Source organism: Equus quagga, chromosome 5, assembly GCF_021613505.1.
Source record: "Equus quagga isolate Etosha38 chromosome 5, UCLA_HA_Equagga_1.0, whole genome shotgun sequence".
Lineage (NCBI taxonomy): Eukaryota > Metazoa > Chordata > Mammalia > Perissodactyla > Equidae > Equus > Equus quagga.
The window spans coordinates 88,008,775-88,022,667 of NC_060271.1; the positions used below are offsets into that span (position 1 = coordinate 88,008,775).

Sequence of the window (13,893 nt, forward strand, 5' to 3'; positions counted from 1 at the left end):
TGCTATGTCTGTGCCCAGGATCTGAAACTGCGAAACCCTGGGCTGCTGAGGCAGAGCGCGTGAACTTAACCACTCAGCCACGGGGCCAGCCCCTGTTCTGAGAGTTTCATGTGATGCTCTCAATTAGTTGTTTTCAAACTTGATTTCAGCAGTGAGATTTAAATATGTGAAATAGGTTAACAGCAATGAATGAATGGGTTCCTTTGGAAGCTAACTTTTTTCAGATGAATGTATCTAGCTTTCTGATTATAAAAGTAACATTTTCTGTGTGACTAAAAAATACAGATTATACAAAATATAGACTTAAAAAAGCCTTGAATCTCTCCTCTTTATTTTCTGCTCAAAAAAGCTGTTGTGACAAAATTAGTTCATATATTTCCAGGAATTTAAAAAATTATGAAAATCAGATCATATTCATAAATTCTTTTTTAAATGGAAATACAAGATATTATCTTTCTATCCCTATACATATGGATCCACCTTATTATTTTTTTTAGCAACCTTTTGAAGATATAACTTACATACAATAAAAATCAATGGTTAAAGTGTATAATTTTTTTTTAGTAAATTTACAGAGTTGTGCAACCATTACCACACTCCAATTATAGAACCTTTCCATCATCCCACAAAAAATCCCTCATGCCATTTCATGTTATTATTTGTGAAGGCTCCATAAGATGTTGGATGGTTATGCCACCATTTATTTAGCCATTCTATTGATGGATATTTAAGTTATTTCTAATTTTGATACGTTAGAATTTCAGTGAGCATGATTGTACATACATTTTCCAGCACTTCTTCTATTAGCTGTTTAGAATAAATAACCGGAAGATGAATTGCTGTGTCAGATATTGCCACATTGCCCTCCTACAAGGTCATTCCAGCTTCTACTCTCACCAACGATGGATGAGTGTGCTTCAGGTAGTTTAAATCTTATGTTGGAAAACACATTGTGAACCTTTTGAGTATGCATCTAGGGAATTCCAGAGCACAGTTTGAAAACCACTTAACTAAGTTATGGTGTATTTTTATATGAATTGCTCCAATTCTTTAAGGAAAAGTTTTTGTTTAAGAAGGCAAAATAATGTGTAGTACATAGTATAGAAAGATTTTTTTGGAGAAGAGTTAAAGTGTACTTTAGAACTGAATCTTACTAACTTCAGTTAGGAATATATACCACCATTCATGACGAGAAGCAATTGCAAAATCTGTTTTATAAAATCAGATTATAGAAATCAGGTATAGAAAATTATATTTTTAAAAGATTATTATTTAATAGTGTGATCTAATTATATTTATTTTTTTTTAAATCAGGATATATCAACCCAAGAAAGCAACATATTAGGGGCGTTCTGTGATATGAATGTAAGTGTTTTTTATCATTCTAAGGATTGTGGAAAATTTTGTTTTTTTGTTCATCTGTCTTTTGAGTTTATTTTTATGTCTGATCAGTATCTTTCCAGTATTGGTAATAAAATGAAAATTATTCCTGGTAAGTTTTAAAATAATTTTCTTTTTTTCCTCAGGATGTAGAAGTACCATTGCATTTGCTTCGTTATGTATGTTTGTTTTGTGGGAAAAATGGCCTTTCTCTCATGAAGGATTGCTTTGAATATGGAACTCCTGAAACTTTGCCATTTCTTATAGCACATGCATTTATTACAGTTGTATCTAATGTAAGTATTGTCTGGAATTGGTTTTAATCTTAGGAACAATGTCTAATACTTGAATAACATGAATTTTATGTCCAGAAAAGGCAAGTTTTGAGTGATTTGCATGTATAATATTTTTTTTCTGGATTATATTTTGAAAAAATTGAGTACAGAAACCTTTTTAAAGTCTTTATTTTGGTAAAATTGGAATTCTTATACATTAATGAGTTCAAGTTAAATAGGTAATTTTAGCCATTTACCTCTTTTGTCTAAAATATAAGATAGGCAGAAAAGTCTTATGTTGATTTCAGCTTTGCTGGACTGGGATTTTGTACTGGGAAATTACTGGCTTCTTAGAGTCTTTGATTACTTAAGTAATGGTTAGCCTAGGGTACTACTACAGTATGCCTGACTTCGCTCTATATTACAAATAAAGACCTGACATTTCTTTTTGCCTTTGTAAAGAAGATAATTCTTTTGTATGTTATGAATATCAGTTACTGTGGAGCACAGTTAAGTGTGGAAGCAGAGATAAATACTTTTTACTACCTGTATGTTAAAATTCAGCCTTTAATAACCTTCTAGTCTGATCATCTTTTAAAAAATTGTAGCAAAACTTAAACCTAACGTTACCAAAACTTGAATTCTTTTGTTAATTGAATTACCTTAAATAATAACTAATGTGACATATTTAAAGTACATATATAAAATAAAAAATATAGGGTACAAAAGGACTCAACCAAATACCTTGTTGTATTGTTTCCAATGATATTCTCTTTGCAGTGAAGTAGTACATTGGAAAGGGCACTGGGTTTACTCAAATTTAGCATCTAGACCTCCAGGTTTCCATATTTGAAGTAAATGATTTGTATCAAGGTCATTTTTAGTCCCTGAATTCCTTGGTTTCTTACAGGTTGAAAATACTTCATGCAATGGCAGCATAGCATGTAGATTAAGAATGTAGGCTTTTTTTTCCCTCCTTCTTCTCCCCAAAGCCCCCTGGTACATAGTTGTATATTCTAGTTGTGAGTGCCTCTGGTTGTGCTGTACGGGATGTCGCCTCAACATGACCTGATGAGTGGTGCCATGTCTGCACCCAGGATCCAAACCATGGGGTTGGCCCCAGAATGTAGGCTTTTGATTCAACAGATGCATTTAAACCCTGAATGTGAGCTTCAATTTTTTTTTTTTTTTCTGAGAAGATTTGCCGAGTTAACATCTGTGTCAATCTTTCTCTATTTTGTATGTGGGTTGCTGCCACAGCATGGCTGCTGACCATTGGTGTAGATCCACACCTGGGAAGCAAACCTGGGCTAAAGTGGAGTGTGTGGAACTTAACCAGTAGGCCATGGGGCTGGACCCTGAGCCTCAATTTTTTTAATCCGTAGCATGAGAATGATAAAAATGATGATCTACCTTAGAAGATTGTTGTGAGGTTTTAAGATATATTTTAAGCTATTATAACATCTGATATATAGTAAACTCTTAGTGACTGGTAGCTGTTACTTATTTTAGCTCTTATTAAATACTCACCGATTCTCTTATTCTGGTTGACCTTATTTGTTTGATAGGAAGTTCTATTCAGTTTGGCTTTCTTTGGGAGAAAGAATAAAATAACTTTTGAGTGAACTTAAATCCTGTGTTGACGTTTTAATTTTTCACTGTGGTAAATTTGGAGAAGGCATATAAGTGAGTTTGAAATCCAGAATTCACAAAACAATGTATCAACTCTTTTCCTTAATTAGGAATATTACTTGAATTAAAATGTATTTCTTGAATTTATTTTACAAATTCTTGGTTAAAAGTCTATTATGGAAGGCTCATTAAAGGCTTTAATCTATTACTATGTCTTAAAATTATCCTTTACTAAAGAAAAAGGTTTAGATTCTGTTTCTTACTCCTCAGCCTTTTTACGACTGCTAATTGATGGGCTGTTGTCAGTTTGCATAACTTGATCTTGTAAGTCAACTGAGACCATTAAACCAAAGTTAGTTTAAAATTCGTTATACTACTTAAGTTAATAATATAGTTGTTTGGGTTTTTTTCCTGAGAGTATAACATATGTACCTTTCAGCTAAAGGTTTTAAAACTCTGTTGAGTAACTCACTTGGCACCTTTTCCTCATAAGAAGAAAGATTTTTTGATTTGTCCCTCTTCATTCTAATACAGTTAATACTTTGGTGCAAATTAAGAGCTTAAGTTACAGTCCTTTTTATAATCAAGGTTTCTGCAGAGTCTGTACTTGACTTTTTTCAGAGCCTAAAATTTTTCTGAAAGGTTTGATGACATTTAAAGCGTAAGGAGTTTTGGCATGACTTTGGCAAGATAACTTTGGTGACTTTGACAAGATTTTGGACTCTTGACCACCCTCCCTGAAGTTTATATAAACAGTGGTCACGTTAAATAATTAAAACAGACATCCCTTCACATTTTGAGAAACTTGAGAGCCTTTACGTTTCAGAATTTTTAACCACATACAAACTGATCTTAGAGCATAGTAGTTTCCCTCTAGTGAGTCATTGTAAATTGTGAACCTGGTCTTTTTATCTATATCTCATTTATTTTCTTGAGAAATAGGCAGCTGGTTTAGTTGTGCTATTTCAGCTTCAACAAGGCTGAAGGTCCCTATTTGGGAACTTCTGATTTTACATGGGCTGTCACACAGGAACAAAAACTCTCCTAGATTTAAATAAGAAAAAGAATTATTAGATTTTAGGGCCAGTCCTTTCTTGAAAAAAAACTCATGAATTATAAACCACTTTTAGGATAAGAGAGGTAAGGGCTAACCTTATTGAGTACCTGTCCCTTCCATGATTGATTATAGTAAATCATACATTCAGAAGAGAATATGTTTATATTATTTCCTGGGGACCAGACCATCCTGTTTGTTTTCTAGGGTGGTTTCCTTACTCTTAATGAGGAAAGGTGACTTTATCAGGTGGTGAGTGTTATCTCTTAGAACCTGAACCTACAATCCTGAGCTTGCAGCACAGGAAAACTCACTTTGTCCTGGGTCTGAATTATCAGCAAAGAAAGAAAACTCTTACTTCATCAGATTAAGGTTTAAAAAATCTGATAATATTCTCAAGCCCATACATGTATTTCAATTTCAAAAACTTGCTGCTCAGCATTTCTTAACTAACACTGACTGTTAGCAGATTTCTCAGTTTTGCACAAATATTACTCCACTATTATATGGATCTATTCTTAGTAATAATGGCTGTAGCCACAGGAAAAAAACAACAAAAATCTGTATGTAGTTTCCTTACTTTGTTTTCGCCTTTAGGTTTTCAGCAAAAGCAGCTAACCAATATTTAGCAGAGGTTAGAGTAATAGAATGCAGCGTCCTTCTAGAAGTTTCCCCACTGATACCTAAGATGAGTTATATTTGATTGTAGTATCCTGCCTCAACCCTCAGCTCTTTGCTTGAGTTAGTCATCTCAGACATAACACCTTTTATTAACTTAAAATTGACAGAGTCTAAGGACTTTTAGTAAAGAACCCAATAGGGTCATGGGATTTATTTTGTTAACATGCATGGAGAGGAAGTGCAAATGAGGCTTAATAAGGAAACCTCAAGAATATATGCTTTAGAAAACAGATTATTTAGAAATTATATTGACAAATTATTAAGTTAGAGATGTAATCAGACATGCAAACTTATAGGGGTTATAGTAACATATCAGAGCAAAGAATAATAGTTTCTGAACTCTCAGTGCTCTAAGACTGCTTTTACAAAAACAATAACAAGGACTATTTAATATCAGAAATTAAGCTAGTTAAGATATAATTTCATATATCTCCACACTAGACAGAGTGGGTTGACAGTTCTGTGAAGTTTTTATTTCACCATTTTGTCAAAACTAGATTTATGATGTCTGCTTTTCTGCAGTTATAGGGGGAACAATATAGGGAATATATTTTCCTATTCCTGGATATTTAACATGTACTTAGGAGGGCTGCTAGAATTCTGTTATCACCAAGAGGGGTGATAACACTAAAGCAAACTTTAGAAGCTCAAAACTTCTAGTAAGAAAAGGAAAAGGACATATAATCTATGATTAATAGCATATAGAATTTGGTTCTTGTAATGTTTTGCATCTATAGTAGTATTAAAGAACATAGATCTTTTAATATATATATGTACACATATGTATATGTATTTTTTGTGTGTGTGAGGAAGATTGGCCCTGAGCTAACATCTCTTGCCAATCTTCCTCTTTTTGCTGATGAAGATTGTTACGGAGCTAACATCTGTGCCAGTCTTACTCTATTTTGTATGTGGGATGCTGCCACATCATGGCTTGGTGAGTGGTGTGTAGATCCATGCCCAGGATCCAAACCCATGAACCCTGGGTCACTGAAGCAGAGCAAACGAACTTAACCATCATGCCACTGGGCCGGCCCCAAAGAACATACATTTTATAGAGAAGTAATCCTGGGTTTGAATTGTAGCTCTATTACATACTCTGTGATTTTGATTACATTATTTTTATAAGCCTCACTTTTGTCATCTGTCGGAATGGCAATATTAAGGGCTCAGTAAGTCGTAGCTCTTTCTATTAAAATTTTTTCCTTCTGATGTTGACATTTTCCTTGCCATTTTTATTTAAATTTTTATTTGTGTCTTTGTTTATCCCAAAATAAAAGATAACAGCGTACCTATTTTCATCTCCTGTAATGTATCTCTTATATAACTGAATCTTTTAACCTTTTTTAAAAATTTGAAATATAACATTCATACGGAAAAGTGCACATAATGATAATACATGGCTCAGTGATTTATCAGAGTGAATACCTCTTTTAACCACTGCCCACACCAAGAAGCAAAAGATTTTCAGCTGCCTAGAAGCCTCCCTTACACTCCCTCCAAGTCCCTATTCCATCTCTGCCCTTAAAGGTAAACACAATTCATATTTTTATGTTGATCACTTTCCTGCTTTTCTTTATAGTTTTATCATCTGTTTACATCCCTAAATACTATGATTTAGTTCTGTCTGTTAACCATGTACATAGAATCACATACTATGCATTCTTTTGTCTGGCTGTTTTTGTTTAACTTTGAGATTTATATTTCATGTAGTTCTAGTCTACTCATTTTCATTGTTGTATAATACTTCTCTAAAAATGTACCAGCATCAATCCGTTTTACTGGTAATGGCCGTTTAGGCTATTGCAATTAGTGTAGTGTCCAGCCTTCTTTTCCATGTCTTTTGGTGCACATATGCATACATTTTATTTGGACATATATCTAGAAGTGGAATTTCTTGATCATCATAGGCTTTGTGTATATTCAATCTTATGCATTAATGCTAAGGTTTTCTTAAGTGATTATGTTAATTTACACTTCTACCAGGAATGAGAGTTCCATTGCTTCACATCCTTGCAAACACCTGGTATTCTTACTCTTAGAGATTTCTGATAGATGTATAATAGTACCTCAATGTCATTTTACTTTTACATTTGTTAATGACTAATGAGATTGAACACCATTTCATAGGCGTATTAGCTATTTGGATACTTTTTGAGAAGTACCTGTTCAAGTCTTTTACCCATTTTAAGAATCACATTGTCCCCCTTTTCCCTACTGGTGTATGGAGATTCCTTATGTTTTGGATGCAAGTCTTTTGTCTGACATACACATGTTGCTAACACCTTCTTCCACTCTGTGGTCTGCTTTTCGTTCTCTGGTGTCTTTTAAGAGCGATTGTTCATTGAACTTAAGGGTGTGTAACTTATCAAAAGTTTTTTTTTATGGCTAATGTTTTTCACTTATGGTTGAAAAGGTCTTTGTTACCCTAAAGTCATGAAGATATTTTTCTGTATGCTAGAAGTTTTAGTTTTACTTTCACATTTTGATCTGCACTTCAGTTGGAATTTATTTTTGTATGTGGTGTGGGTGAGGGATCAAGATTCGTTTTCTTTTCCATATGGACAACCACTGGGCCTAATACTATAGCAAAGACAATCCTTTCCTCTTTGTTCTGAAGTACCATTTTTGTCATAAATCACATGTTTCTTTGTGTCTGAGTCTGGGATCTCTAGCATGTTCCATTAGTCCATTTAGTTAATCTTGTGCTGTTTGTACACCATCGTAATTTCTGGAGCTTTATGAGAAGTGTTGCTAACTGGTAAAGCAAATTCTACTTCCCTGTAATTTCTTTTTTATTGAGTTATAACTGACACATTATAGTAGTTTCAGATGTACAATGTAATGATTTGATATGTCTATATATTGCAAAATAATCACCACAGTAAGTCTGGTTAACATCCATCACCACACATAGTTAACACATTTTCTTTTCTTGTGATGAGACCTTTTAAAGAACTGTTCTCTTAGCAACTTTCAAATATGCAATACACTTTTATTAACTGTAGTCACTATGCTGTACATTACGTCTCCACTCCTTGTCATTCTTAAAGAGTGTGTTATCTCTTTTTGGACCTTTGTCTTTGGAATCAGCACCTAAAATTCTGCACATACACCTCTTTGGGTGCGTTGAACCTAAAGGTCAATTTGGGGAGAACTGTCATCTCTGCAGTATTGAGTCTTCTAATTTATAAATAATGGTAAATGTTTTATTTACATGTTCTTTAATTTTTCTCAGTTTTCCTGTTATGTAAGAAATATATATATATAAAATATAGTTTGTGTGTGTATATTTATTTATTTGTGTTGACTTTGTAAGCAGCAATCTTGCTAAACTAATTCCAAAAAAAGTTTATCTGAAAATTATTTTGGATCTTTTACTTACATAATCGTATCCTCTCAGAGCAATATTGGTTTTAATTCTTTTCTAGTTCTCTGCCTTCTATTTAGTTTCTTGCCTATTGCACTGCACTGTCTAGGACCTTGAGTTCAAATTGAATTGAAGGCATTCTTACTTTGTTCCTAGTCTCAGAAGGAAAAGTTTTAACATTTCATCATTAGTATAGTATTTGCTATAGGACTTATGTAGATGTCTTTGATTAGATTAGAATGAAGCCATACATTCTGTGTCTTTAAACTTGTTTTTAATTTGTATTCCTTGCCTGTGTCAAGGCTTAGTGTCATAGTTTGTTGTTTGATGATTTGCTTTGGATTTTTATTCTTATATTTAAACCGCTGTTTATGAAAAGAAAACTTCTATAATGTAAGCATATTAGATTTAGAAATGGGTTGGAATATTGTATAGAAAAAAGGAAACATTATAACTTAGATTGGAACTTAATTCAGTAAATAGTTGATATTGTAATCAGTGTGTGACTCTAAAATATATTTGCTTTGATGGATACTGAAGTGACTAGAAATCATAGGTAATTTCATATTTTTTAGAAGGAAGGATGAGATGGTTTATTAAAAACTAAGATGATTTATTAAACTAATTTAGTGCTCAAGTATTTGGGTTGCTACCTTCCAAAGAGATATAGCGTAGCATGTAGTAAGATGATACTACTTGGATAGATGGTTCTCCCTTTTAGGCAAGAAGCTAATATTAATTTTTCAAGTTGATTTTATGTATATGTATAAAAAATGTATAGTCACCTGTTGCTAATGGTGGGGATATGTTCTGAGAAATGTGTCGTTAGGTGATTTTGTCATTGTGCGAACATCACAGTATACTTAGAAATCTAGATGGGATAGCCTACTAAACACCTTGGCTATATGGTACTAATCTTATGGGACCACTGTTGTATATGCAGTCCATTGTTGACTGAAATGTCGTTATGTGATGCATGACTGTTTAGGTTAAATTACTTCCCTGATAGGTGTGTAATTCTATTTCTTAGTTTATTCTTTTAAAAATAGATAAAATGTATGGTTTTAGAGGCAGCACAATACTAAATGCTCTTGTTTTTAATTAAAGTGAAAGACATAGGTATTTCATATATTCAATATACATTGTCATCTTTATGCTTCTTTGTAGATTAGAATATGGCTACATATCCCTGCTGTCATGCAGCACATTATCCCTTTTAGGACCTATGTTATCAGGTAAGTTGATAAAATCTTCCCCCCTGATTATCAATGTAATAATGTTTAAACAGTTTATAAACATGGTACAGAATTAAATTGTTTTGAAAGTCCCTTGTACTCACATCCTCTAGAAAAAAGTTTAATTGGCATTTTAGTGTATAGTATTTTTTTATGCACATGTGTAGGTTTATACTTAGTGTTTACTCTTTTTTTTTTTTGAGAAAGATTAGCCCTGAGCTAACATCCACATCCATGAGTGAGGCTATCCTGGAGCATCTAGTTCTAGCCTAGTCAGCCCAGATCAGAAGAGCTAGCTATCAGGAGAACTGAGAAATAATAAATGGCTGCTATTTTAAGCCACTAAGTTTTGAGAGTTGTTTTCTTATACAGCAAAGGCAAACTGATACATGGCTCCATCCTGGACTCACTTCTATTCTCTTTCTATATTCTCTCCCCAGATGATCTCATTCATTCCTGTGGTTTTTAAGTGCTGTCTGTATGCTGACAACTCCTAAATTAATGATATTGTTCTGAACTACAAGCTTATGCTGCTCATTTGCCAGTGCCACTTAAATGTCCCACAAACATCTTAAAATATTTAAGTTCTCCCAGTCTTTCACATCTCAGTTAATGATACCCGCAGCACAAAAGAGAAATCAAGGGGATGGGGGTTAGAGTGTCATCCATGATGCTACCCTTTTTCCTTAAACTCTGCAATCACCAATTTTATCAACTTCACTTTCACTTATATCCATTCAATTTTCAAAATTACCATAAATAATCCTTGTACAAGTAACCATTTCTTCCCAGGACAATTGCATTAACCTTTCAGTTGGTCTCACAGCTTCTACTCCAACCCCCCTATAATTTATGATCCACTTAAAGGCCAAAGTGATCTTTTAAAAACCATCATGACTCATCTGCTTAAAACCCTTCAGTAGATTCCCACTGCTAAATTAAATCCAAACTCCTTACAATAACTTGAAGATCCTGAATAATCTGCCATTGTTTATCCAACTGCATATCACAATTATATCCTCTTACACACTATGCTCCACATCAGTCTGCTTCTAGCTTCTTTAATATATCATATTCTTTCCAACTTCAAGGCCTATGCCCTTATGTTCCTCCTACTTGAAATATGTCCTTCTAATTATCATCCAGTTGGCTGATTCATATTCTTCAGATGTCACCTTTCACAAAGGCCTCATATTCCTTCTCTACCACGTAACCTTACTTGCATAGCACTCATGACTGTGATTCTTTTCCTGACACTTTCTCCAACAACTTAACCAGTAACAGGAAAATAGCAGGCCTCAAATCTTTGCAAATGAATGAACGAGAAAAAGTATGAAGAGCTCATAAATATTATCAAGAAACACAATCTTAGAACTCTAACAGTCCATACTCTAAGTCTAGTCAATATAATTCTTTCTCCCTCCTCTTCTTAGGTTTCTTTCTTACATTGAGACTTACAAAACTCAAATGTCACCTCCTCCTCAATGACACCTTCTCTATTCCCATACTTAAAATTGTGACCAACCTTCTAGAACTCTCAATCCATCTTTGCTGCTATTTTCCTATGTAATAGTCATCACTTTCTAACAAACTATATCATTTACTTATTTACTTTGTACATAGACTGCACAAGAGGAGAAATTTTTTCTTCTCTGCTATATCCCCAGTGCCTAGAACATAGTATATATTTGTTGACTAAATAAATACAGTGGAATACCATGTAAACACTGTTAATCTCTTTAATTCTTTTTATATACTCATGTAAAAAAAGTCCTGTGGTTGGCAGGCTGATTGGTCTTGGGGAGGACAGGGGAGCTCATATACATCTTGCAGTTGGCTAGATGTCAGTTGGGGCATCAGCCATGTCTCTTTCATCTAGCAGGCTAATCTAGGTTCTTTTTCTTGGTGGTGGAAGAGTTCCCAGCGAGAGAGGGCAAGCTCGAAAGCTTTTCAAGCTTCTACTGTATCACATCTCTTAATGCCCCATTGGCCAAAGAAGGTTTCATGGCACAGCTCAAATTCAAGGGAATAGAGAAATAGGTGACACCTCTTGATGGAAAGAGTGGTAAAGTCACATTTCAGAGACTTCTATATAAAGTGATGGGAGGAATTTGGGGCTTTTCTGTAGTTCATTACAAGACCTGAGGAGCACTAATGTTGAAAGGTTGGATAGAGAACAAGGAACCAACCAAATAGACTAGGCAGGGCCTGAGAGTTTTGGAAGCCAAAAAGAAGAATGTTTAAAATGTACACATTTTAAAGAATTTCGGCTGTGTGAGGGAGTAGATGTACTGTTTATATTAAGTCAGCTGAAATTTACTAAAATAGGAGCTATATACATGACAGGTATTAGAGAAGAGTAAAGCTTTACTGGAGGTGCCAAATCCGATGTTAAATGACTTGGCTCTTTGCAGTTTCTGATTCAAGTTGGTCTCTCAGCAAAGGACACACTGCTAACAGGTCACCATCCTTGAAGCATCACTTAGAGATAGTTTAAATTGGGAATGTTAATCCCAGGATGCCAGGTTCTACTGTACTAAACATTTTGGAGGTATGGAGCAAAGGAATATTATTGAATTACTGAATGACGTTTAGAAATATTTTATAAGTTTTTGTGTATATTTTATTTCTGAATCATTTCAGGTATTTATGCAAGCTCTCTGATCAAGAGTTAAGACAGAGTGCGGCTCGCAACATGGCTGACTTAATGTGGAGCACAGTGAAAGAACCATTGGATACAACGTTATGCTTTGATAAAGAAAGCCTAGATCTTGCATTTAAGTACTTTATGTCACCTACTTTGACTATGAGGTTGGCTGGACTAAGTCAGATAACGGTAAGCTGTCTTTGTTTTATTTTTGTTCGTTTTTTATTTGCCCTCCAGACTATCATTATCATCACAATAATATCTCATATTTGTGGAGCTCTTTCTTTGTGCTAGGAGTTGTGTTCAGTATTTTACATGCATTACTTTGTATGGTCCCTACAAATAATTTCTGTATTTTCTCTATTAAATACAAGGAGACTGAGGCTTAGATTTAGAAGGATTTATACCTTGGGTCTTTGATTTCAGGGTCCAACTCCTTCACTGTTTTTTTTTTTTAAACTATTTAGCTTTCTACATTTAGAAACAATGTTTTCAGAGAGAAAGACAATTGGAAGAGATTATAAGTAGTTACTTAATTCATTTTCCAGGCAGAAGCCACAGATTATTGGGCCATAGGCCAAATTTGAGTAACGGAAATGTTAGGTTTGGTTTGCACAGTAACAAATACTGTTTTAAATAGGGAGAAATCTGTATTATTGGCTTCTCTTGGTGGATGCGGTGGAGAGGAAGACCTGGTATCCTTGAATCTATATTCTTGCATAACAACAATTTGCTAGAGCTAACTAGTTAGCTGCATCCTTTAGAATGGATATGCATTCTTTGGTTTACCAAGGTCTCCATTAGCTTTGCTCCTTTACATTTCCTGCCTCTTTTTGTAGTGTAGTTATTCTGAAGTAGCTAGATTTTACCCATGTATTGAACTTGGTAAATATAGAAAATACTTGTCGACATTTTCTCAAATTAAATCTTAAATGTGTTTATCTAGGGAGCTTTATCCCAAAACTTGATGTCTGTAATGACATATCACTAGCTGCCTTGCGTTAATATTTTTGTATTTTTCCCTTATTCAGCTTTGTTTTCTCTAGTGTTTCTTTGTTCTTGGTTTTCTCTAGGACTAAAGCATAAGTATTACTTGTGGAAGGAATTTATTTAGTGTTTTAATACAATAAAGGAAATAGCCAGACTAATTGGGAAGTGTGTATATCCGTTTATCTAATATTTTATAATTTTGATGTGGTTATTGATTATGAGCCACATATTTCAACCATGTTTGTTTTTTTTTTTTTTTACAATTGCTAACATATATAAGAATAATGTTGGAAAAAACTTTTAATTTCTTTAATTATAGAATCAACTTCATACCTTCAATGATGTGTGCAATAATGAATCATTGGTATCAGATACAGAAACGTAAGTAGAAGCATTAGTTTATACCATTTTACCTAGTATACCATTTTGATCTTTAGCTGTTTATTTGATAAATATAATTGTGACTTTATTAGAATTGAATGTTTACTAGAAATTCTTTGCCTTGTAGCTTCATTTGTACCGTCTTCAATAAGCTTTCAGACCGATATATTGAAACATGTTTGTTTTTTAAAAGCATTTACCAACATATAGTGTTGTTTGTCACAAAATGCAAAAGGATACTATTTACA

The 13,893-nt window shown here is 33.8% G+C and overlaps 1 protein-coding gene across 5 annotated transcripts in view; it reads left to right on the forward strand.

Moving 5' to 3' along the window:
• The window catches only part of USP34 (ubiquitin specific peptidase 34), a 251,930-nt gene that overhangs the window by 51,602 nt on the left and 186,435 nt on the right, over positions 1 to 13,893 (forward strand). For all 5 annotated transcript variants that reach the window (XM_046661136.1, XM_046661132.1, XM_046661134.1 and 2 more), the window contains exons 4-8: positions 1,315 to 1,365; positions 1,527 to 1,676; positions 9,560 to 9,627; positions 12,271 to 12,463; positions 13,584 to 13,645. In XM_046661136.1, the coding sequence (XP_046517092.1) occupies positions 1,315 to 1,365; positions 1,527 to 1,676; positions 9,560 to 9,627; positions 12,271 to 12,463; positions 13,584 to 13,645 (524 nt within the window). The remainder of the gene's footprint in view (positions 1 to 1,314; positions 1,366 to 1,526; positions 1,677 to 9,559; positions 9,628 to 12,270; positions 12,464 to 13,583; positions 13,646 to 13,893) is intronic.